At 35.7% G+C, this 27,294-nt stretch overlaps 1 protein-coding gene across 5 annotated transcripts; it reads right to left on the bottom strand.

The window, feature by feature from the left end:
• Positions 1-696: 696 nt before the first annotated feature.
• Positions 697-27,294, bottom strand: MDM2 (MDM2 proto-oncogene). Of its 5 annotated transcripts, XM_057741066.1 has the most exons (12): positions 27,156-27,219; positions 26,570-26,638; positions 26,366-26,450; positions 23,583-23,657; positions 21,197-21,330; positions 19,152-19,201; positions 16,415-16,482; positions 16,181-16,277; positions 9,389-9,549; positions 5,754-5,909; positions 4,659-4,736; positions 697-2,963 (listed from the first exon to the last, which is right to left on the bottom strand). In XM_057741066.1, the coding sequence occupies exons 3-12, from the start codon at positions 26,444-26,446 to the stop codon at positions 2,388-2,390; spliced, it is 1,476 nt and encodes a 491-aa protein (XP_057597049.1). In that variant the 5' UTR covers positions 26,447-26,450; positions 26,570-26,638; positions 27,156-27,219; the 3' UTR covers positions 697-2,387. The 5 variants fall into 5 exon arrangements, with proteins under 5 accessions (XP_057597049.1, XP_057597048.1, XP_057597050.1 ...); XM_057741065.1 differs by lacking the exon at positions 26,570-26,638 and having other exon boundaries at positions 27,156-27,294; XM_057741067.1 differs by lacking the exon at positions 26,366-26,450 and having other exon boundaries at positions 27,156-27,291.

Below are 27,294 nucleotides of genomic sequence, written 5' to 3' on the forward strand. Positions count from 1 at the left end.
TCCCTTCAGTCATTACTTACATTATCTATATACATGGGTAAGTCATATACGTGTATGTGTGGTTTTTGTTTTTGAAGTTTAATACAACGTTCTGTAATTGGCACACAAACTTGCTGTGCAAAATTATCCCTCAGTTCTGTTCTAAACTCATAGTTCAGTTGATTTTACTGTCCTCACCTGAGTATGTACAATTGTCATATATGAGAGAAAAACACTGGGAGCTTAAATCAAAGTTGTTATTTTCACTATTTTGTTGAAGATTTAATATAAATCAAGATGTTAATCTATATAGTTTATTTCAGAATTTTATGTTCTGATCCTGTCATTCTTAAAGGAAAGTGATGTGTAATTTTTGGAAAATTTAGAGAGAAGTTATGACAGTATCAGCTACTATAAAAACAAACAGTCCTTCTGTTTATTATATCCCTTACCATACCAAAGAGACTGAAAGATATGTAAGTGTACTTACATAGCACCAAAATGATCTACCTGTTTCTTTTATCTACAAAGAATAGAGTAAGTCCTCTACAAACGAACGAGTTCAGTTCCGAGAGCCCGTTTATAAGTCCATTTTGTTCATAAGTCCAATAAACTTAGCCTAGGTACCCAACTAACACAATCAGCTATATGGTACTGTACTGTAATAGGTTTATAATATTTTCACACAAATAATACATAAAAAACAAACACAAAAAATAAAGAAAACATTTTTAATCTTACAGTGAAGTACCTTGAAAAGTACAGTAGTACAGTATAACAGCTGGCATACAGGGGCTGGCATCAGTGAACAGGCAAGAAGAGTTACTGACTGGAGAAGGGAGAGGAGGTGGGAGATGGTAGAGCTGAAGGATGGTCAGCAACAGATGGAGGGCAAGCTGCAATTTCACTCACGCCTGATGTTGACGACACAGGTTCTCGTTCCTTGCTGGATTCAATTCTACCTATCCTCTTGAAAAAACGATCCAGTGATGTCTGGGTAGTAGTTCTTTTCTCCTCAGCATAGATAACATGGTAGCACTGGATTGCATCTGCACAGCTGCTGCAACCTTTCTTTGGGTCCTGTGCCTCAAACTAACAGTGCCTCCTCAAAGAAAATCCCCTTGCCATTTTCTGAGTTGTGAATCTCTTTGGTTCTTCAGTTACTTCTTCCTCTTGTTGCTTCACTCTCAATTACTTTCCCTTTTGTTTTCATCATCATCACTTGGAACTTCTTAGCAGTACCAGCTACACCACTGCTGCTTTTACTCTTGCTTCCAGATACCCTGGGCTTGAAATAAAGATACTGTACTACTGTACTCTATATACCAGTGGTTCCCAACCTTTCTGAACCTTTTTGGTGCCAGGGACCGGTTTTGTGGAAGAGCATGCATCTGCTGCCTGCGATATGGGGTGGGGTGGGGGAAAGTTTCGGGATGAGTGAAGTGTATCACATTAATTGTGCTCTTTATTTCTATTATTATTACATTGTAATATATAAAGAAATAATTCTGTAACTCACCATAATGCTGACAGGAGGTGGAGCTCAGGCGGTAATGCAAGTGATGGAGAACTGCTATAAATACAGATGAAGTTTTGCTTGCTTGCCTGCTCACACTCACCTCCTGCTGTGTTTCGCAGCTCCTAACAGGCCACAGACTGGTACCAGTCCATGGCCTGGGGGGTTGGAGATTCCTACTCATACAGTAAGGTACACAAAAGCATAACCACTTGTAAAGGATGCACGCACGTGACAACATTTGCCACTCACGTGAACTAACTTCTGTGACTAGATATGCAAACATACGTTTGTATCTTTGCAAAAGTGGCATCCTGAAGGTTTGTATGTAGGGGATATAGTATTTTCAGAGTCTCTGAAACTAAGGACTGGAAGGTTTAAGAGTATCTAAAATTTAAATATTAAATCTTTCACACGAACCTCTCCTTCTTACATGAAAAGTACTAAATAAGTTACATTTAAATGTGTTTATATATTTCTTAAAAGATCAGAAACTTCTCATTTAAGAGAAAGTGTAAATTATTTAAAATATGAACAGTAGGGAGTTCCCTGTCGGTCCAGCATTAAGACTGTGCTCCCACTGCAGGGGGTGTGGGTTCGGTGCAGGGTTGGGGAACTAAGATCCCATGGGGTGCTGTGCAGCCCAAAGGAAAAAAAAAAAAAGACGGGTAGAGGGGTAAAGGATGATATATGCAATGCAAATGACATTAAGATCCAAATATAAAATATCAACAGAAGAGGCATTTTCTTAAAAGTGACTATCCACTATTGTGAGAAATCTACACGTAGTAGATTTTATTGCTTTGACGTAGCTAAAAAAATAAAAATAGATTTCATATCTAAGTCTTTACTTACATAGAAATATACAATTCTACTTTTATAGGTAGTTCAACTAGGGGAAATAAGTTAGCACAATCATTTGAATTGGTTGTCGACATACTGGACAGGGCTTATTCCTTTTCTTTAGCTTCTTTGCACATGTAAAGCATGCCATAAGATGCCCTGTTTTGCCATGGACGATGCAACCATTTTTAGGTCGACCTTGGCAAATCACACAAGGTTCAGTAGCATTAAGAGGAAAACTAGATTCCACATTTTCTTCTTTGTCTTGTGTTTCTTCCCTCTCAAACTCTTTGACATCTTCTTGGCTACTATAAATGATGCTATTAGAAGTTGATGGCTGAGAATAGTCCTCACTTTCTTGGGACAGGGAGGCTTGTGTGATCTTATCATCATTTTCCTCAACACATGATTCTCGGGAATCATTCACTGTAGATTTCTTACAGTCAGGGACATCAAAGCCCTCTTCTACTTGTGCTGAGTTTTCTAGTTTGGCTTTCTCAGACATTTTCCCTTTATCTTTCCCTTTATCTTCAGGAAGCCAATTCTCACGAAGGGCCCAACATCTGTTGCAATGAGGTGGAAGGGGAGGATTCATTTCATTGCATGAAGTACACTTCCAATAGTCCTTCAAGGAAACAAGACAGTTAGCATTACAACCCTTCAATAACCAGTCACAGCAACGCTAGCAACTTGTTCAATATGTCTAAGGTAAAATGTATCATACAGCTCAATTTGTGGCATTTCATGTTTTATATAAAACATTCATAACAGTCTTTCCTCAAGCATGAGCTTGTAAGTACATTTTTTTCCAGTCAAACTATGCTGAAGAATTCTAAAATGAAGAGCATATTCACTATGACCTTAACCATGTACCTATAAAGTTATCTGTTCAAGGAAAGGCAGATATAGTTGGTTCATTTAACTGAAGCCAAGTGCTATGGGATCTTCTCTGTAATAAGACCTTTACCCACTCCACTCCCTTAAAGGCTCAAACCTGATACTGTGCCCAGAGTACACCAAATCAATCTAGATAAAACGACCATCCAGTCTGCCACCGACAGACTCTCTCAGAAGTGTGCTAAAACCAGGGCTCAACTGGGTGTTCCCTAACTTCACCCACAAAGAAAATACTAAAACATTCTTCTTGGCAAACACCACCAGCTAAACTCTGCCATCCTTGTCACTATCCAAAATGTATGCCCATTACTTGCCTATCCTTCTCTGTTTTCTCATCTCTGTAACTGCTCACTGCTTCATCATAATATTTATTCCAACTTATTTCACAAACCTTTCCACCCACTATGCACTGTGGATAATAAACACCCCCACATCCCAAGCCTGTTTACTGAACATATTCTTATCTCCTTGCCTTAAGAGAAGCATGGTTCTTGCCTAAGGACACCATACATGTAAAACTTGCCATATGAGGTCCTTCCTGTCTTGTCATGAATAATGTAAGCATTTTTAAGTTCCCTGACAAATGACATAAGATATTAGCAATAAGAGTGGAGACTATTCATTCTCCCACATTGGTTCTTTCAAGTTATAAAAGCAGGTCTCTACTAAATGATAAAACCAAAAACAAAGGTCTTGTAATACAGGAAGAAAGTGCTTCAAGAGTCCAATAAACTGCAAGACCCATGTCTAAAACATTTCACTCAAACTGACATCAAATGAGTCAACTAGTTACTTGAATTATTTTCTAATTTTTCCTAAAATTATACAATTTCTCCTCATTTTTAGTATTTGGATAACAACTGCTTCTTTCTCAGAAAAGAGAAAAATGAGATTTCCTATCCAAATATAATAAAAGGCAGTATTAAGAACAAAAATTAAAGCAATAATATTTAGTTAAAAAAAAAACACACATTAAATACCTCAGGAACCCTGTGAAGCATGAAAAATAAATGTTTAGGTCCAGATTTCTTTAATAGAAAATCCTACCACATTTTCTAATATAAATCAACATGAAAATATTTATTTTTGATAAGATTGGCAAAATGTTGTTAAACTGTTAGAGCTGAGTGATAAGTACAATGGAGTTACATACTATTCTCTATGCTGTACATACTCAAAATTTTCCATAATAAAGTTCTTCAAAGTTCAAATTCAAATTCCAGCACAAAAAACCCCCGAAAAAGTGTAGCAACAGATGCCAACCCAATAAAGAAGAAAAATACTTTAAATCATTAAAAACTTTTTAAAAAAAGGGTTAACTTTATAAAAATTACCTCATATCAAGAAGTAGACGAGACATACTTTTCTAATCTTGACTGCAATGTTATTTTTTGATTCCTTGAAAAAGTAAATGTATACTTACAGCTAAGGAAATTTCAGGATCTTCTTCAAATGAGTCTGTATCGCTCTCCCCTGCCTGAAACACAGTAACTCGATATACCTAAAAAAAAAGAAAAACAAAAACAAACACATTAGCATCAATTCACCACCTTTTTTCTTTAACCAGTAAGGATTCTTAGCGACAAGTCCTAAACAAACATGTACTACAGTCGTCCCTCCGTATCTGTGGAGAGACTGGTTCCAGGACCCCCAAGGATACCTGTATCTGCAGATGGCATAGTATTTGGATACAACCTATGCACATCCTCCCCATGTTTCAAATCATCTCTAGACTACTTAAAATACCTAATATAATATAAATGCTATATAAAAAGTTGTAAATACAATGCAAATGCTATGTAAATAGTTGATGGCCCACAGCAAATTCAAAAGTTTTGCACTTTGGAACTTCCTGGAAATTTTTTTTTATTCGAATATTTCCAATCTGCATTTGGTTGAGTCCGCTGATGTGGAACCAGCAGATATGCAGGTGCAACTTGAGTTATATATGAGAAATCGGAGACAAAAGTCACATGGAATGAGTGAAAATAAAGGGGGAGAAATGGAGGACAGTAAAATCCTAACCCACTATGGTAAAAAGTCAACACACATGATGTGTAAAATGAACAAAGTAAAAAATTTAGTACAAGCATTTTTGTTTTATAAATATGGAAGTATTAAATAACATTACAGTGAAATAGCTAGAAATGCTGAAGCTGGTCACTTCCAGGAAACAGATCTGGTGGTAGTATGTGACTTTTAACTGCATGCATGCTTTACTTTTATACAAAGTATATTAACAGTGAAAAAGGAGAACTGAATTAAATATTTTTTAAAATGAGTGGACTATTTTAAGAATGCTCATTAAGGCCTACTGACCTGACCTTATATTTTTAAAAATATAAATAAGACAACAAGGAATTACAAAGCCTTAAGTCCACAAACCAATATTCTAGTTTGAACAAATCAAGTCAAAGATTGTGATGTGAAATCTGAATACATTATTATTTCAATCTCACCAGTCAACGAATATGGTATTTAAGAACTTTAGAATATAATCAGAGAAAAAAAAAACTACCTCATCATCTTCATCTGAGAGTTCTTGTCCTTCTTCACTAAGGCTATAATCTTCTGAATCAAGAGACTCAACTTCAAATTCTACACTGAATTGATCTGAAACTGAATCCTGATCCAACCAATCACCTGAATGTTCACTTACACCAGCATCAAGATCCTAAAATTGGGGGGGAAAAAAAGCGACTTAATGTACATTACCTGTTGGCCTGTAACAGCTTCTTAACTCATCCCTGTGCACCTAATTTCCCCTCAGTTCCATCCTGAACACTGACACTAGGTTAAGCTTCTGAGTTATGCTTAGATAAATATTTTCTCTGTTCAAAACTCCATTATATAAAAGAAAAGGCCAAATTCCCTTGGCATTCAAGGTACATTTGGGTAAATCTATACTAACATTTTCATACTATCTCCAACTAGATAATACCCCCCTACCTCCACTAAATATGAACATCAGCCAAATCTAGATTGTTTCCTAAACCTTCCCTCTCTGGCTGGAATAACTTGACAGTTTTCAAATCCTGCTCATCCTTTTATGTCAAAGCCTTTGTCAATACTGTAACTAAAGAAGCATTCCCACCTTTAATTATCTGTACTACTTATATGATATTACTGTTATATATTTCCACACACAAATTACACAAAACATAATTCTGCACACATTTCTTATCTGAATTATACATACTTTAAGAGTTAAGAGCATGTCTCAATCATCTCTATATCTTCAGACTGGTAGAATGCTAGTAGCTATAACAGATACAATAATTATGATTTACGTTTAATGAATTTTGAGAATTTCTTTGGAAGAGCTTTCACATATAATTTTTTAAATTTATTTTTAAAACTCTGTATCTGTTCATGTGAATCATTTTAAAACTTTGACTAATAGTGTAAGAACCTAAGAAGACCTTCAGTCCCATAATATTTGCCATCAGTGGCTAAGGGCAGGAATATACACAAAGAAGAAGGCTAGAAACTAGAAAAAGTACTTTGGTCTAGTAGTCAGGATACATACATTCTTATTCTAGATTTGCCACTAAGTAGCCTTTTACCTTAGATATATTTAGCTGTAAAGGCCACAGCTATTTCATCTATGAAACATTAGTTTGGATTAAATGATCTCATATTTCCATCATTCATAAAAACAAAAACAAAGTATATTATAACCACTGAGGTTGAAAAGACTTTTAAACCATGATATTAGGAAAGTAGTAGGAAAAGCAACATTTATCAAACTGCAGTTCTAATGCCTAAAAAAGGGCTCTATTAACAATCACATTCAAAAAAAAACAAAAAAACAAAAAACAATCACATTCAAATCACAAGTCAAGCTAGAATACAACAACATTTCTAATAACCTATGAAACTGGACACGTCAATTAACCAGGCTTTAGTGATCGATGTTTAGAATAAGGGGGTAAAAATCGCAATAAAAATTAAGTCTCAGAAACCATTTCCTATGGCAGGAGATGGCAAACTGTGACCCGTCTACTTTTATAAATAAAGTTCTACTAAACACATCTGTGCCCATTTGTTTACTTGTTGTCTATGGCCATTTTTGCCTTACAAAACAGATACCATACGGCCTGCAAAACCCAAAATAGTTACTATCCATCTCTTTAAAGAAAAACTTTGCGCACTCCTACTCTAGGATACTATGAAGAAAGCAAAATTAAAAGTAGTTTTCAAAAGTTTTAGCTAATGTTCAAGGAAGAAAAACCTAAAAACTTTTAAATACTGTATATTTAAAAAGCATCAGACAGGCTTGATCTGGAAAGATCTTACAATCCATTTTTCTGAATTCCAATCATGACAATTATTAGTTATGTAACCTTAAATAAGTTATATGAAACACCCAAGTCTTAGTTTTCCCATCTGTAAATGGAGTTTTGAGGCTGCTGAGGTGATAAGATAGCATGTTAACTGCCTGGCATAGAGCCTAGAATATAGCCTTAGTTCCCCCAATGTATTAAACCCAGAAGAAAGAAAAGATGGGAGATGAATGCTCTAACCTTTAACTCCCTTCACAAACTGGTGAGGGACAACACCAAATAATGTGAGGAAAGCCAAAATGAAGGAAAAAAATTGGCCCTAACAAAAGCTTTCACAATTAGGGACTTCACCTGAAAAACAATAATAGATCTTTAATACAAAGGACTTTCAAAAGAGAGCGTAAATTGCAGGGACTTCCTCTGATGCTTCATAAAAAAAAAAAAAAAAAAATGAGGCCAATTTTTGCCCCAGTTTGGAGACCTCCAATAAAATCTTTCTACGCACCCTAAAAACAAAGAAAGAAAAAGAGAGAGAGAGCGTAGAATAGGACTAACAAAAAGAAATACCCTCTACACTGCTCTGATAACAAGGCAGTGTCCCAGGTAGAAAGAACAAGGACTTTTAATATCATTTAGCTAGCATTTTGAAGCAACTTTAACAAAGAATATTAGTTTAAATGGTGCACAGTTGTATTAAAACCATTTATAAGGAATAAAATTATCCAAACATGAAGTTCATGACACATCAAGTTTTATTTAGTTGGATTCAATTTTTAGATCACACATATTTGCTCTCAAGAACCTAAATTTTTTTAATAGCATTTATTGACTGCTTTAATTATTTGTTCGATTGCTGATGACCTATCTCCCAATGAGGGCAGGGACCATAACTACCCTGACTACCACTGTATTTCCAGTGCCAAATGGAACCTGTCATAGAAAAAAACACAAATCTACTGAATGAACAGAACTTGCTCTTAGAGGAGCTCACCCTGCCATCTAGTGGCCTACATGAGTAACAGCTCTATTAAATACCAACTCTAGAGGGCGCCTCTGCATCCATAAAAATCACTGCTTTGGAAGAAAAAAATGTAAATAAAGAAGAATACATACGAAGACTATGGTTACTATCACAATTGGTTCAGTCCTTTACACCTTCTAGAGAACTATAAAATGATCACTAATATCCAGAATAATGGCCATGAGACATTGCCATATCAAAGATTCCAATTTTAATAACATTTTAAAGACAAATGTTTGACAAGAAAGAATACATTCCATTTGTCAAGCATTCTTATTAGCAAAAGCTTTTCTCAGTGATATCTCTTAAGAATGTTAATGCTGGCTAATACTTTGGAATTTTGTATCAATAATCAAAAACTACTGATACTTTCCCATCATCCATGCAATAATATATCAATGTTTCAAGGCCTTAGTAAACAGACCTTCCCTGATGTCTAGACCTACATATGTGTAGACCAGGCTATGCTCACCTATTTGCTGAGAGCTATAAATAAGATATTTTTACTCTAAATATTCAAGACAAAATTGCTTAGAATCTTAAGGTATCTTTGGTACAGTCGCCCACAAAGATTCTCCAATATGTAGAGTGACATTAATGACTACTAACATTTGTACTAATTTTACTAACACACTCCAGTGCAACTCCATTATCCTCTACCTTTCTCCCCAAACCTAGGGTTGAGAGTGGGGAAATCTATACAGTTTCATCTGAAAGAAAAATTTACCAAGTGTATAGTGGCAATCACATATCATACATGTGCAGTCTATCTGAATGCTTATTAGGACTGCCAGAACTAGACTTTAAAAATAAGAGATCTTGTTTTATTTAAAATGAGAGGATTACCGCATTTGATGGAGTCCCTGTTGATTCACTGCTACTGCTTCTTTCACAACATATCTCCCTTATTACACACAGAGCAAGGCTTTCATCAAAGGAAAGGGAAATATTATCAGATTTGTGGCGCTTTCTTTGTCTCTCACCAGGCAATTCATCTGAATTTTCTTCTGAATATGTAAAGAAAAACAAGTTAATTAAATTGCTATGCTGTAATTTATTTAGAAATTGAGCTGTCTTAAGCTACCTATCTATACTGAAATTGTTTCAATGAAATTAAACAGAAAAATAGTGAATTACTGTTTCAAAAGTCAACACTTTTATTGGATCTGTCCAACTGAGTTACAGCAGAACACTACATTTTTAAAAGCTTTTTTACGCTTATTTCGGAACTTTATCAAGTCACAATTAATTTAATCCATCTAGAGCTTTTATTAACCAGTTTAGGATTTTTCTGTCAAACTCAAACTTTAGGATATTAGATTTCACTTTTTTTCCCTATAAAAAACCAAAATTGTTTAACTTACGTCGAAGGTATTCTTAATGTTTCAATTTCCTTAGTATCCAGTATTTTCAACAGGAATCAAAATCAGTAAAACTGGTCCATTTTATTTTATTTATTTTTTAGCACCACATGTGGGATCTTAGTTCCCTGACCAGGGGTTGAACCTGTGCCCCCTGCAGTAGAAGCTCAGAGTCTTAACCACTGGACCGCCAGGAAGTCCCTGGTTCATTTTATTTTAAATAAGAAATCATCTCTGACTTAAAGTGAGAATGTTATCAAATCTGTCAGGAACATAAATGAGAGTCCTACCTTACAACAGACATAAAAATAAATTCCAAGTGGATTAAAAAAACAAACACAAAGAACAAAACCACTACTTATATAAGAGAATATACTGGGGTGGAAAAGTATGATGTAACACTACAAAGCCCTCAAGAAAAAGACTATCAAAATTAGGTTATGTTAATTAAGGCTTACATGGCAAAATAAAATACTATAAATGAAAGTTAAAAGGCAAATGTCAGACTAGAGAAAAATGTGCAACATATAACAGAAAATGGTTAAAAGTTTGTAAAAGAAACTTAATTTTAAAAAAGCCAAAGACATGAAAGGGCAATTCATAAAATACAAATGACTAATAAACATGAAAAAATGGCTTACCTCCTAGCGCTCAAGGAAATGCAAATTGAAATGAGATACCATTTTTCACCCATGAGAAGGACAAAAATTAAAATGAGAGACAGTCTCAGAGATTTGGGAGAAAGGACTTTTTATACACTACTGGTAAAAATGCAAAACAGTGTTTAACATTTTACGGCCAGTTTCTCTAGCCTACACAAATACCTGCATAATCATTTAAGGATATATGAGCAAGGGTGCTCACTTCAGCCTTATATGTTAAGTATCTAACAGGGTTATGAGATCAAATAAAATATAATCCCTATGCCTGAAACAGGTACAACTCATACCTTTGCTCATTCCATTTCCCTCTCTTGACCCTCCTACTCAGAAGTCATCTCTTCTTCCTCTGAATTCTAAAACACAATTACATCCTCTACTTTTAGTAATTTTGTATTTATCTCCACAACAAGATCACAAGTTCTTGACAGAAGTTCTTAATCATGTTTGTATTTCTATAAGAAAAGGTGATATCTTGGTTGAAAGACGTGGGCTAGAAAGCTAAAACCATGCTGTTGATCCATATTTATTAACTGTATCAAAAATAACATTTGGAACAATGTTGGAGAGGATGCAGAGAAAAGGGAACCCTCCTGCACTGTTGATGGGACTGTAAATTGATACAGCCACTATGCAAAACAGTATGGAGGTTCTTAAAAAACTAAAAATAGAACTACCATATGACCCAGCAATCCCACTCCTGGGCATATATGCTGAGAAAACCATAATCCAAAAATAAACATGTACCACAATGTTCACTGCAGCACTATTTACAATAGCCAGGACATGGAAGCAACCTCAATGCCCATCAACAGATGAATGGATAAAGAAGATGTGGTACATATATACAATGGGATATTACACAGCCATAAAAAGGAATGAAACTGAGTTATCTGTAGTGAGGTGGATGGACCTAGAGTCTGTCATACAGAGCAAAGCAAGCCAGAAAAAGAAAAATACCATATGCTGACTCACATATATGGAATCTTAAAAAATGGTACTGATGAACCCAGGGAGAGGGCAAGAATAAAGATGCAGATGTAGAGAACGGACTTCAGCACACAGGGTTGGAGGGCGAAGGGGAAGCTGGGATGAAGTGAGAGAATAGCACTGACATATATACACCATCAAATACAGCTAGCTAGTGGGAAGCTGCTGCATAACACAGGGAGATCAACTTGATGATGGGTGATGACTTAGAGGGGTGGGATAGGGAGGGTGGGAAGGAGTCACAGGAGGGAGGGGATACGGGGATATATGTATAAATACAGCTGATTCACTTCGTTGTACAGCAAAAACTGACACAACAGTGTAAAGCAATTATACTCTAATAAAAAGCATTAAAAAAATTGGGGACTTTTTCCTATTAAAGTGTTGTATGATGAGTAATACAACACTGTAATAATGGAATAAGAGAATAATCAATATTGTGAAAATGACTACACTACCCAAAGCAATCTACAGATTCAATGCAATCCCTATCAAATTAACAATGGCATTTTTTACAGAACTAGAACAAAAAATCCTAAAATTTGTATGGAGACACAAAAGACCCCAAATAGCCAAAGTATTCTTGAGAAAAAGAAACAGAGCTGGAAGAATCAGACTCCCTGACTTCAGCCTATACTACAAAGCTACAGTAATCAAGATAATATGGTATTGGCACAAAAACAGAAATACAGATCAATGGGACAGAATAGCAAGCCCAGAGATAAACCCACGCACCTATGGTCAACTAATCCATGACAAAGGAGGCAAGGATATATAATGGAGAAAACACAGTCTCTTCAATAAGTGGTGCTGGGAAAACTGCACAACTACATGTAAAAGAATGAAATTAAAATACTCCCTAACACCATACACAAAAATAACTCAAAATGGATTAAAGACCTAAATGTAATAAGGCCAGACACTATACAACTCTTAGAGGAAAACATAGGAAGAACACTCTTTGACATAAATCACAGCAAGAACTTTTTGACCCACCTCCCAGAGTAATGGAAATAAAAGCAAAAATAAACAAGGGGGACCTAATGAAACTTAAAAGCTTTTGCACAGCAAAGTAAACTATAAACAAGACAAAAAGACAACCCTCAGAATGGAGAAAATATTTGCAAATGAATCAACAGGATTAATCTCCAAAATATATCAACAGTTCGTGCAGCTCAATATCAAAAAAACAAACAACCCAATCAAAAAATGGGCAGAAGACCTAAATAGGCATTTCTCCAAAGACAAGATACAAATGGCCAAAAGGCACATGAAAAACTGTTCAACATCACTAATTATTAGAGAAATACAAATCAAAACTACGTGGTATCCCCTCACACCGGTTAGAATCGGCATTATCAGAAAATCTACAAACAGTAAATGCTGGAGAAGGTGTGGAGAAAAGGGAACGCTCTTGCACTGCTGATGGGAATGTAAACTGATAGAGCCACAATGGAGAACAGTATGGAGGTTCCTTAAAAAACTAACAATGGAATTACCATATGACCCAGCAATCTCACTACTGGGCATATACCCGGAGAAAACCATAATACAAAAAGACACATGCACCCCCATGTTCACTACAGCACTATTTACAATAGCCAGGACATGGAAGCAACCTAAATGTCCATCACCAGATGAATGAACAAAGATGTGGTACATATATACAATGGAATATCACTCAGCAGTAAAAAAAAGAACGAAATTGGAACATCTGTAGAGACATGGATGGATTTGGAGATTGTCATACACAGTGAAGTAAGTCAGAAAGGAAAATTATTGTATATTAATGCATATATGTGGAATCTAGAAAAATGGTACAGATCAACTGTTTTGCAAGGCAGAAACAGAGACACAGATGTAGAGAACAAACATACGGACACCAAAGAGGGAAAGCCGGGTTGGGGCACTGGGGTGGGATACATTGGGAGACTGGGACTGCCATATATACACTGCTAATAAGAAAAAAAAATCAAATTGTACACTTTAAATATATGCAGTTTATTGTATGTCAATTATACCTCAATAAAATTCTTTAAAAAAAAAAACATTTGGGGCTTTCTTCTGATTATTAAAGTATTATATTACTCACTGTAGTAATCTCTAAAAACTAGACCAAAATTTAAATTTAAATCATCTATAATTGAGATAATTACTATTAACATTTTAGCATAATAATTTTCCAGCTATCATGTAAAAAAATTATTTCATTAAAAAAAAAACATATTTGGACTTCCCTGGTGGTGCAGTCATTACAAATCCGCCTGCCAATGCAGAGGACACAGGTTCAAGCCTTTGTCCAGGAAGATCCCACATGCCACAGAGCAACTAAGTCTGTGTGCCACAACTACTGAGCCCAAATGCCACAACTACTGAAGCCAGCACACCTAGAACCCGTGCTCTGCAACAAGAGAAGCCACTGCAATGAGAAGCTCATGCACTGCAATGAAGAGTAGCCCCCGCTCGCTGCGACTAGAGAAAGCCTACGCACAGCAAGAGACCCACAGCAGCCAATAAAAAATAAAAACAAGTTTATCTTTAAAAAAAACATATTTATATCACACTATATGTACAATCCGGGGTTGTTTTCTCTCTCTTTTCTTTTTTTGGCCAAGCCATGGCTTGTGGGATCTTAGTCTACCAAACCCGAGCCCTGGGGGTGAAAGCTTCAAGTCCTAACCACTGGATTGTCAGGGAATTCCCAGGAGTTGTTTTCTCTTAAATATTCTTTTACATTATTTTCAATGGCTGCAGAATATGGTATCCATAATACAGGTTCATCATAATTGAACCACTTAGTCCACAAAGCTGAGCACCTTCTTCCTGTCTGATACAGTGCTAGGCAGTGGGTATACAAAAATGAAGTCAGCCATCATCCCTACTACTAGAGGAAGTTTACATTCAAACATGAAGGCAACTAAAATACAATCATTTACAAGTTATAATGAGTGGGAAGAAAACAAGCAGGGTGCTAAGGAGAAGAATAACAAAAAGCGATCTACTTTTCTGGGTGGTTAGGGACAGCCTCTCTGAGAAAGTAATTAAGCAAAAGTAGAAAAATGAGGACTTGGTCTTGCAAGGCTGAGGTAGAAGAATTCCTGGCAGAAAAAAACTGTGTGCAAACAGCCTTAAAGCAGGAAAGAATTCTGGCTTGTTTGAGGAACCAAACAATCAATGCAACTGAAACACAGTGAAGATGGGGAAAAAGGGCAAAAACCAGATTAAAGGTAGATCAGGGCCTTGTAAGCCAACATAAAAGTGTGGGTCTTATTTGAAGGTCAATGGTAAATAACCAAAGTAGCCAAGTGGGGAAGTGACACAATCCAATTTACCTTTTATGATCCCTTTTGGTACTGTGATGGAGGACAGAAAGCAAGTAACTAGAAACAGAAAATCAGAAGCTACTGTAGTGGTCCACGTAAGAGATGACAAGGGCCCAGACTAGAGTGATGACATTCTCTAGCATCATATATGTTTTCAACTATGAATAATGCTGTAATTAATATCTCCACATATAATCTCTGAATTTCTGATTATATCCTTAGGATAGATTCCTAGAAGTGGATTACTGTGATAATAAGAACACCAAGCCTTTTTATAATTCATAAAGGTTAACTAATTTATACCAATTGATAAACCAACGCATAGTTAGCAAGGATAAGTAAAAAAAAAAATCATCTTTCCTAATTTCAAAGACCAGAAAAGATACCTTTTTTGCATTTTCTGTTATCTATAAGACTAAATCACTAAAATCCACCCCTCCTCATATTTATGAGTCATTTGTATTTACTAAGAAAAACTCTTTTGTGATTTGGCTTTTTAATGTTTTTCTTATTGACTTTTGGAAACTTTTAATATAATAAGGATATTAACACTGTCAAATTTAAAGTGAATCTATTTCAATATGTTGTAATTTTTTTCATTTATCTTTTAAACTCATTAAGTATTCATTTTGACATAGGGTACAGATATAACTTGATCTTTTTCCCCCCAAATAACTACCCATTTGCTCTAGTCGCATGTATTCAATAAGATCCTCTGCACTTGCTGCCATTTGCCGTCATGTACAAAACTCTACTCTGGGTTTATCTATTCTGCTTCAATGATTTGCTAAACTTTTTTTTCATCTGAATCACACAGCTTTAGTTATGACTTTCATCAGGCAACAGCCTCCTCCCTCTAGTCTTTTCTCTGTTAAAAATGCTCTCAGTCGTTTTCTTTACCTCATCTTCATTTCTAAGATGCTATTTACTTTCTCTGTTTTTAAACTCATTGGTGTGTTTTATTTATTCGAAACAACAAGTACTTTAACTGCTAAGGTGACTAAGAATGATGACTAAAATAAAGTTTATATTCTTGTCCTCTATTATCTTGAATAGCAGAGCTGGCTAACTGTGTAAGATCCAGCGGGACACAGTAAACTGTGCCTGCTATAGTCAACCAGAAAAATGTTGCTAAGAAAGCAATTTTTAAACCAAATAAATCATATAAAAATAAGAAAGAAACTCAGAAAATTCATTCATCTAAACCAAAAAAGCACAATTTCATTAAGACTAAATGCACTAATTTCAGTAAAGAATGAACACTGAAAAGCTGTTTGAAAGTGCCAATTAAATATTCATATATACCTGTCTCACTAACTGCTCTCCTTCTAGATGAGGTAGATGGTCTAGAAACCAAATCTGAAGATGAAGGTTTCTCTTCCTGTAGCTCTTGCACAAGGTCCTAAGCATTCAAGGGAGAAACAAACAAACAAAAAAAAACCCACAAACTTAACTTATAACACCAGGAAGCTAAAAATTCATTGTTTTAAACAACATTCCCAATTTTCAGGAAACACAGTAGAATGAGTTCAAGATTACCTTTTGCTCACTTCCACCTTCAAGATGACACCTGTTTTCACTCAAAGATGTGCCTGAATCTGATGATTCTGGTAGAAAATAAAAACAAAGAATCACAAACTAGGAAAGCAAGGGCTATACAATAGATGTTATCCAACACAAACTCCTTATACAATTTAACTTTTCAACCAACATTGAACCTGTAGTCTCCCAAGTGCCATCCTGTGCTGAATACTAGAGATGTAAATAGATAATTCAATTTTTACACAGAAGATACATAACAATAATTATAAAGTGCAATAAAATAAACACGCTAAAAGATGTATTATAAGATAAATTAATGGAGAAGACAGAGCAATGATTATTTGGTAGAGGCAGGGCAAGGTCTCAGTAACAAGGGATCAGGAAAGGTTTCACAGTAGAGTATGTGGAAGTACGACTAGGAAAGGCTATTCCAGACTGAGGGAACACTGAAAAAAGCATTCAGAAGTGAACTACCAATGTTTGTTGCAGGAAATACAGGTACTTCATTACTATGGGAATGTAAGCAAGATCATAAAGGATCCTGCATGTCTTGCTAAACAGCACAAAGATATCAACAAGCAGTACTCATGCCACCAATCCCGAATCACTGCATCCTTTCGAGCTAATAATACTTCACATTCTTCCCTAAGGTACTGCTGTAGCCACTCACCATTAAAAAGGTTTAATCTATGAGATAAAATCAGTGTGCTAGTTCACAGCAAGTATTTTATCCAGCGAGCAATAAGGAACCCCTAAATGGTCACTTTAAGCAAAGGACTAACAACTCACTCTGCCAAAATAGAAGAAAAAGAGAACAGGGGCAGGGAAGCTAGTATTAACAACTGCAATAACACAAATGAAAAGCATTAAAGCCTAAACTAAGACACGGAAAAAAGATCAATTTCAGAGAAATTAAAAAGGTAAAAACCAGTAAGAACTTGGCGTCTAATATACAAGGCAAGGGAGAAAGGAGTTAAGAAGGATTCCAAGATTCTACCTTGGGTGGATAAATGGGTGATATCATTCACCAAGAGAGAAACTTCAGATGATGAACAGATTTGGATGGGAAAATAATAAAGTGGATAAAACTTTCAGGTAGGTAGGTTTAGGGTGTATGTAGATGTATAGACCTGGAGCTCAATTCAAAATTTCAGATATGGGATATATATAATCACCAAAGATCATAATCAAATACCCTTTACTACTCCCTTGGAAACGTTTTCATCTTAACAGCGAAACCCGGTCTGAGTATTAACATTTTGAAATTATATGCATGATCATAATAGTTTCTTTTTTATATTATAGGCAAGGTATTATGCTGATTTGAGTTGTCCATATAAATAGGTTCTATTTTGTTTTAGTACAATAAGAGATGTTACAAAACAAACAATAAAAAGGAAGGACTAGGTGTGACAAGTTTGAGAATAAAGGAGTTCTGAAGTTAATTACATTAAACTAAAACCTGAAACAAATTCAGAATGGAAATTACATAAGTAATCTACAGGTTACCACCTCATTAATATACTTCTCTTAGCAATCAACCAAGGTTTACTTAAATAAATGAATGAATACATCAGGGATAATACTTCAGAAAACTGAAAATACTACAACAGATACTGCAGTTGTTTATTTGCCTTCATTTGATTTCATAAAAGGCTCTGTAAAACAAAATGTCGAGTCACCAGACTAATAATTACTTCTACTCTGGGATAAGATGGTGATGCCCTTTTCTGGGTCTTAAATTCTAACTCTGGAAAAGTATTCAATTTAACACATTTACTAATAAACATGTACTGTGTAGTGAAGATTGCAAACCTGAATAGGACACAGGAAACAGATGTATAAGCAAGTAAGTGTAACGAAGCAACATAACAATAAAATCTAGACATGGAATAATGGGAGCAGAAAGGAGTGGTCAGTTCGTTCTGGATAATCAAACTTCTGAGAACAGTTCTTAGAGATCAAGAACGGACTTTAAGAAGCCTGTGGTATACTGGAGCCAGAGCCTACCAGCACTCCCAAGCAAACTGTTTACATCTCTTCCCAACTCCGTGTTTGCACCTGAAAATGGTCATGGCAAGAGTATTTATACTATGGAAACCAGTCACCACAAACCAAGGCTCTAGTGGATTGTTAAACATTTAACAGCATATCACTGTGTATGTTTAGGTGTATCTTTATGGAATAAGGACCTAGCACTTTCATCAGATTATCAACGCGATATGTAACCCAAATAACCAGTTAAGAACTACAAGTCTAAAGGAAGGGAAGTAAAATGGCACTAACGTGAACAAACTGGTAAACAAAGTTTTGTCTGTCTGTTATAAAAAGCACACAAGACAAGGATCCTTCCATTCAAATGGTCCTACCTAAGTATCTGTATTAATTCCCAAAGCCTCTGAATACATTTCAAGGTTTGCTCATATCTCTACTATGCTGAAGCTTTTGAAATTATCTACCTTTCAAAACAAATTCTAATCTGACAGCCCAAGGCTTAAATTTATGTAATAGGATATTTAACTTTATATACTGCAAATGTGCACAAGAAACTTAGTATTACGTTGCTTTAGTTCATACGTATTTCTTCCTGTTACATTTATCATACCCTTGCTATAATTAAATATACAATTAGAGCAACTTTTCAAGAGAATCACAATTATAAAATGTCTGCACATCCACGAAATGTCTGATGTATTTTTAGAGCACATGTTTATGGTATTCAAAACAAACTTACCCTGCTGATTGACTACCACCAAGTTTCTATAGATCATTGTATATATTTTCCTTGTAGAGAGAAAAAAAAAAAGAGATGTACATTTTAAAGTAAAAATGTATTAAACTAGATTTAATGAGATTTTTAAATGCATATTAATATAAGCTATCGCAGCACAACCCAAATTTTAAATCACTACATTCAAGTACTGACAAGCTTCTAGACACTGCAAAGCACCATAATAATTATTTGCACAATGATTACACAGTCACTTTTAATAATCACTAAGCTCTCCCTAGCGCAAAGATTTCACATCTCCATTTCCTGAAACATGCCTTGTTGAGACTTTAGCAAAAGTCCCCAGAGATCTGGTGTGAACACACAAGGCAGGTTAACATACTTATTTTTAAACAGAAATTACCTAGCTCTGGGCACAGAAGTAGATCACCTAAAAAAGTAGTATATCATGCAAAACCTACTATATAGGAACTTGATTTATGGCTTTGACTTTTATCAACCTTGGACCAAACATCTAATGGACTTTCTTGATCTGAAAATTTATGAAAGGATAGAGCAGTAAACAGTCATTTAATTCAGCCTGAGTACCAGTCACTGTTCTAGAAACTGCAGAGAACAAATCTCTGCCCTCCTGGAGCATAAGGAAACAATCCACTTCTGCCAGTACTCAATGAAGTCATGGCACATTTCTCTTCTTTATCAACTAATGATTTTAGAGAACATTTATTGTTCACAAGATATTTCTAATTCTCAAGGTTGGGGGAAAGTGCCAATTCCAACTAACTTTTTTCATCTGTGGGACTGATGACAGAGCTCCTTAAACTCACAAAAATCAATATTCCTATTCCTATCTTTTCCCCAAGTCAGTAGTTGCCCCAGTGTTTAACCTCTCAACACATTAGAATTCAAGTCAAAGATAATTTTAAATTTGTCCTTTCCTTAAGTATCAGAAATTACAGCTCCAAACATTATCAAGATTCAATACTCAGACGGCGAAAAATCATCAATAGTTATTTCTTATATTTATAAAATTAAAGTTGATATCCCAAGGCCAAGTATAAAATAACAAATATTAAACAAAAATGGTTTGTGAATGGAAAGACACCTATATGTTACTCTAAAAGCAGGATGAAATTAAATACAGTATGTTCACAACAGGGTTAAAACACTTCTGTGCATAATATAAAAACAATGAGTAAAAATACATTTTGATGGTAAACTGTAGTCATTTTTTCCTCTATCATCAGCTTTCTTTCCTTTCTTAATATTCAATAATGAATATATACCTATAACAATGAAGCTGTTTTAAAGTTATAAATATCCCACTTAATTATCATCTTTTTAGCTACAATATTACTGAACATTAAATACTAGTAGAATCTAGTTAAATGTTCCAGGTGAAAAGCATTCATCCCACTAATTAAGATACACTGCAAAGAGACTAACTGTGCTAAACCAAAGGAAATAAGGAATTCCAAACATAAAGTAAAATGACTGAAAAAGACGAGTCTTCAGTTCCCAGGAGAATAATTCTAGAAATGTCATCTGGGTTAAAGTTAGCTGATTAAGTGCCAAATGGAAAGCAATCTCCAAAGTAACTAAGGCTCAAATTTAAGCCTTTACCACAGGGTACTATAAAGACTGTCTTTGGAAATGACTGCAATAATATTTTTTTAATATGTAGCAGCTATAGCTAATATTTAAATGCTTTCCATATGCCAAACACTGTATTTTTTACACATTGCCTCTTTATAACCTCCACTTATGGTATTTGTATTATTCCTACTTCATATTCAGGGTAAACTTAAAGCTTAAAGAGGGTAAGTCAGTTTACCTAGTCTAACAGCTAGTAAATGACTGAGCTAGGTCTCAAATCCAGGCCTGTAAGATTCCAGAACTCAGGTTCTCAAGTAATATGCTATATTACTAAGAAATTAAATTTCAGCATCTTTTATATATAACAATTTTCTCTGACAAAAGGGAGTGAGGATGGAGGTGAAATGAAATGTTTGCCTGGTTGGCATTTTACAGTAGGCTAAAGAACTTACCTGTGCTCTTTCACAGAGAAGCTTGGCACTCCAAACAAATCCCCTAGAGGATCATTTGAACAATACACAATATGCTGTTGTTTCTCATCATATAATCGTTTAGTCATAATATACTGGCCCAGATAAAATATAACCTGAAATAGAAATATGATTTCTAAGCATTAAAGAAAATTAAATGTTAGTTTCAAATACATTCAATAACATCTCATTTATTCGAACAGGGTTAACCAACCAGCAACCACATCAACAACCATCTACATAATAACCATTATGTACTCAAAAAAAAAAAAAAAAAAAAAAGCTGATTTTATATCTTTTCCTTTTAATCTGACAGTAGTAGAGACACCGATTCTGTTTTACTTACATAAACTTTAGCATGTGTCTTTTTTTTGGGGGCGGGGGGGGCAGACTAACTTTGCCCAGATATCTAGATACTACTTATTAGTAAGAAAGGAAAAAGCAGCAAAATGCAAAACCACTGATAACAATAAAAAGTTGCAGAATCAAAAACATCAACTAAAACACAGCAGTGACCTGAAGTCATTTAGTAAATAGTTCTGGACACCATATACCCCAATAACCTCTGAGGTTATCACAGGTGAGGAAGACAAGATAATGACCAATTACATCTATACAACAGTTTGGGAGAATTCCGTGAATGAAATAAGCCCTCAAAGATATCATTATAATCTATATACAATAAATAATCAAAATAATGACCCTAAATTATGCATATACTGTTAAATTACATTGTGTTCAATTAAGACAAAGTCAGCAATACATTTTTAAGACATCCACATACAAACCTATTAATCACCTAAATACCTATGGTGTTTTACAGTTTACAATGTACTTTTATAAGTGCTGTCTCATTCTTCTGATATTTCATAATTGTTATCACCATATGAGAAATAAGAAATTGACCCATTCTTCTGACTCCTAGTCCAGTGTTCTTTCTACTACCCCACACTAGCTTTCATTACTCTCCCACATACCACAGAACAAAGATTCTACACCTGAACACTGTGTTAGACAATATATACATCACTGTTACACAGTTTAACAATAAGCATTCTAAGTCTTTATGATGGCCTTGATCAATTTTCTCTTTATTTCTATCTACTACTAAAGCCATACTTTTTTGTTTCCTTAGGAAACCCAAATTAACATCCCTAAAACATCATTTACCTTGACACTTCCCTTCAAGCACCGTCTACAGACTTAACTGGCTAAGCAGGCTTCAGACTTAAAGGAATATTCCTACGTGACTATGGATGGAAGAGATGCTAGACAGTGGAAAGGAGAAAGGAAAAGAACCTTGATTCCTTCTACCAAACATTCCATAAGGAAACTTCTGAGTGTGGCTAAAAAGGAAAAGAGTCTGGAATCTCTTCCTGCCCACTCTCCTGATGTAGGTAAGGTACTTCAGTGTTTTAAATAATCTGAGCCCCATAAAGAAAGTGTGAGAAATGGGGAAGAGGCACATTTCATTCACACAGAAATTTTGCCCAAGATGGTCCAATCTCTCAATGAAGAGCATGCTTCTGTGCACAGATTTAAAGCTAGAGAACAAGACATTGAAATGTATCCATTAAATAGAACATATGTTCACGAATCAGCTCACCTCTATCCCAGAAAGATCAGTATACTGTACTCATGTATCTCTAGTGCAGAAGTTCTTAACCTGGGATCCATGGATGCCCAAGAAGTCCTTGGATAGAATTCAGGGGGTCCATTAATTTGGATGGAAAAAAAATGTCTATATTTTCACTAACTTTTAACTGAATTTAGCTTTCCTTTCAATTATGAATATAGGCAACAAATCACAAAGTATTAACAATAACTGTGATTTTGTCACCAATAAAAATCACAAGCATTTTTCATATCAAACATACTATGCTTGATGTAAACATCTCAAGATATCCATTATACTCCTCACTACTTCCTAATTATATTCACTAGATTTGCTGCTAAATCTTATTATTTAATGTGTTCATAAAAAAACATGTATCACAAACTTGTTTACTATTTTGTTAACTATATTTTAATGTAATTTTTTCCACTGTAACCCTCTATAGGGTTTATTTCATGTATTTAAAAACGTGATTCTGAGAAGGAATGACCAGTCTGAGAAGACTTTACCAGTGCGTCAAGTGGGTTCACAGCACAGAAAGGCTAAGATCCCCTACAGAGCTTCCCTCTGAGTTCCTGGTTGACAAATGAAATTCGAGTATAAATTGAATTTTCAGCTTCAAATTAGAGTCCAAATGACCACAATACTTAATACTGCTGCTTACTGAAAATCCCTCTATATGGGCAATTTCTCCCCATGGCTATATGTAACTAGTAAGACATTAAGTTATCTTTTTAACTTAGTTCAGCTTACCTCTTTCATAGTATAAGTGTCCTTCTGTGCACCAACAGACTTCAACAACTTCAAAAGCAAAGGCTTTGGTCTAACCTATAAAGAACAAAGAGTTGCTATTATACTTCCAAATTATTCCAGAACTATAAGCTCTGCAGGAAAACTCATCCATAGAGAATTTCAATAAAGGCATCAAGCACAATTTATCTCACAAGGTTAGAGACCTCAAAAAATAAGTCATAATGTCTTCACTAAATGTAACAGACTATGTAAACTGAATCCCACAGACTGTGTTTGGAAAAAAATGCTGAGATCTAATAATTATGCAAATAATCACAGAATCCTCAAGTATCATCAGTTTTGATCAGGAACAATATCCATGCCAAGGCCATGAAAATTACTTTTTCCTCTAGCTACTTCTAGCATCTGCTTATTACCTTACAAACTCAACTGTAAATGGAATACCCCAATGAACTTACTGTAAACTAAATTACAAAATCCAAGAGAAAAGAATAAATCTTTATGGTTGGTCCTTTTCCAATCTTTTCTTTCTACAGATTAGGTTCCTGAAGGCTGGAGAACTTTAATCCAAGCTGACAAGGATAATTAAGAGCAGATCTGGAGACTGCAACTCACACTCCTCAACTGCAAGTCAGCATCTTCTTCCTACTATAATATCATGCTGCCTTTTAGTTGGTCTATATTCCACATATCTACTCAACAAACATTTACTGAGCTGCTGCCATGCACAAGACAGTGCTAGATATTGCACACACACAAAAACAACAACTAAAACACATGACCTGTATTGAAGGAGCCAGCCAACTAGCTCAGGGGCAATTTTTTTCTTTAAAGAGCCAGATAAATATTTTAAAGTTTTTCTTGCCAGACAGTATGACTCACAAGCATAAATTATATGTAAACCAATGGGTGTGGCTGCATTTCAATAAAACTTTATTCACTAAAATAGGCAGCAGGCAAATCTGGCCCATAGGCTGTGGTTTGCCTGCCTCTGATCTAGAGGCTTTGCAAGCTGTACTGAGAAAATAATTGGCAAGGGGGCAGGGACGTAATGTGTTTATGCTCTTTCTCCCTATCTGCTGTTGTATCAAAATCTTCAAAACTCAAGTATCTTTACAGCTACACAGCCACCCCTACACAGACTGGTGCCTCTGCACCTCCCTTTAATATACTCCTGTCCTAACTTTGAAATCTGACAGCAACCCAATTTGGGATCTAACCCTCAAAACTAGATTTAAGAAAACTGTCTATTTCCAACTAATCAACAGAATATTATTTAATAACTGAAAAATTTTAAATACACAATAAATATAGTGTTGAATCATTAACTGTTCTGATCATATGTTTTTCCTATGTGCTTACACATGCGCTTTACTTTCAGGCTATTTAAAGAATGAATTGTGCCAGAAAACATAAAAGGTTACTTTTTTTTCCTCCTAAAATTTTATGTATGCTATATTAACTTCAAACTGCATAACACAACTCAAAGTAAAAACCTCCAATGGAAAACCATCAGCTTTATATTAAGACTTAAAAGGCACACATTGATAAGAAAACTACTATAAAAGACAATACCATTCTTAATCTTACATTTAACAGAAAGATAAATTCTAGATGAGAAAAATCTAAATGTAAAAATAAAAAATGCTAGAAGAAAATACAGCAATATATTTGCGTTATCTTGGGATGGGAGAGTTCTTCCAAAACATGATATGAAATTCAAAAGGCAGCAGAAGTCAAATTTTACTTTATAAAAGTGTTCCCAAGGAGAAAAAGACCAGATAAGCAACGTTAACTGTAACATGTGTAAATGATAAAAATTAAGTACACTTGAAACACAACTATTACAAATTATTAAGAAAAATACAGTAAGCCTAAAAAAAAAATGTATTCAGATAAGACCAAGCAAATCCCAAAAGAAAAAAATGATTTAACGAATGACAAGATACCCAACCTCACCAAAGATCAGGGAAATACAAATTTAAACATGATACAATACCTTTCGCCAAAAAAAGGGCAAAATCATAAAGTGATAATATTCAGTTCTGGCAGAGAGGAAAACTACTACATGTAACACTTGCATTAGGATACATATGCAAAGCAGCACACTCTTTAATACTCAAAAACTATAGGCAATTTTTAAAACAATCTATCAATAAAGGCATAAATCTTTTAAATGGTATATTAATGCTGTGGATTACCATGCAGCTGTTAAAAAAGAATTCTGTAGATTTTATTTATTGACATAGATGCTATTTGCTTAACACCTCTAAGATAACCCTATTTTAGTAAAACTGAACTGCAACATAGATTAAAACTCACATGTGCATATATATGTGAGTATGCAGATAGAAAAAGATCTAAAAAGGAGACATGGTCAAAAGAGAAGACTGGAATTTTCAGTTTTTACTTTTTTACTTTCAGTTTTCTGTAATGCCTAAAATCTTTACAAGTATGAATTATTTCTGTGACTTTTTGAAACCATTTAAAAAGTTAAATACTGACAGGTCAAAACAGAAAAATAAATCAGTCACATAATAAACATAACTTCAGCATTCACACTTAACAACAGAATGAAACTGACTTTTAATTCAGTGTGGTAAAAAGTTAAGAAAATAAATATTGATTCTTACAGTAAACTTTTGCTCCACAGTGGCAGAATTTAAGCTATGCACTACAATTTCAATTAAAGAGCCATGTTATAATTGAGGTCTATGGAATTTAGTTGATCACCTCACAAAATTAATTTTTGTTAAAGTTACACTGGAGACAAAAATACCAACCAGGGTCTCTTGTTCCGAAGCTGGAATCTGTGAGGTGCTTACGGCACCATCAGTAGACACAGACATGTTGGTATTGCACATTTGCCTAAGAGTAGGAAAGAAAACACACGATAAAATTTGAAATAATGAACCACCTGTTAAGAAAAAAGGCAAATCACATAGAAATGAGATAAACAATGCCTTTATTAACAAGCGGATCCTTACCTGAATCAGCATAAAGTACTACACGTTGGTAACCACAGGTTCTCTCTTTCAAACAGTCAGTGACTACAGCTGGGGAAAAGGCATGGTTTAAATAGCCCCCAGCTGGAGACAAGTCAGGGCTTAGCTCCTTCGACTGCAGGCTCGGAACGTGTCCGAACTTGACCAGCCCAACAGGAAAAGCTGAGTCAACCTGCCCACAGAACCAGTCCAATCAAGCCCAGACTCAGCGCCCGGTAGATACGAGCTCCCGACAATGCACCTGTCATGATTCCGACCGCTGGCCCGAAGAGTGTCCGCTGCCCAGAAGCGCCCCCCGCGCACGTGATCTTTACCCCCGGCGCCCGCAGGACCCCCTCCCAGCCCCCGCTCGCTGCGAGCGCGGCGCCGAAACCCCGCCCGCCTCCCGGGCGACACCCACCCCGCCGCGTTCCAACAAAACCTCCACAAGCCCACACGCCCCGCGCCCCCCGCCACGGAATGCACAAAGGCTGCGCGCCGGGCAGAGGCTGGGGGCGAGAGCGAGCGGGGAGGCCCAAGCCACAGGGCAAACCCAGAACTGCCCCCACGCTTCCAGGCCGATACCTACTTTTCGCGCCTGGAGTCGGGGGGAGAGGGGGGTCGTCCCTCGAGGCTCTCCAGTTCCCCTCACGGGGCGCGCGGAAGCTCGACGCCCTGGGCCTCGGCGACCATTCCCCTCGCCGGGCCCAGACGCCGGGGCGCTCGAA

The sequence above is a fragment of the Hippopotamus amphibius genome, chromosome 7 (genome assembly GCF_030028045.1).
Source record: "Hippopotamus amphibius kiboko isolate mHipAmp2 chromosome 7, mHipAmp2.hap2, whole genome shotgun sequence".
NCBI lineage: Eukaryota > Metazoa > Chordata > Mammalia > Artiodactyla > Hippopotamidae > Hippopotamus > Hippopotamus amphibius.

Coding starts and splice junctions, on each gene's coding strand:
- MDM2 (XM_057741065.1), bottom strand. CDS start 26,446: ATGTGCAATACCAACATGTCTGTGTCTACTGATGGTGCCGTAAGCACC. Junction 9,550..16,180: donor GAGAGCAGTTAGTGAGACAG/GTATATATGAAT, acceptor TTACATATTCAG/AAGAAAATTCAGATGAATTG. Junction 4,737..5,753: donor TCTCAGATGAAGATGATGAG/GTAGTTTTTTTT, acceptor CTTTTTTTTTAG/GTATATCGAGTTACTGTGTT.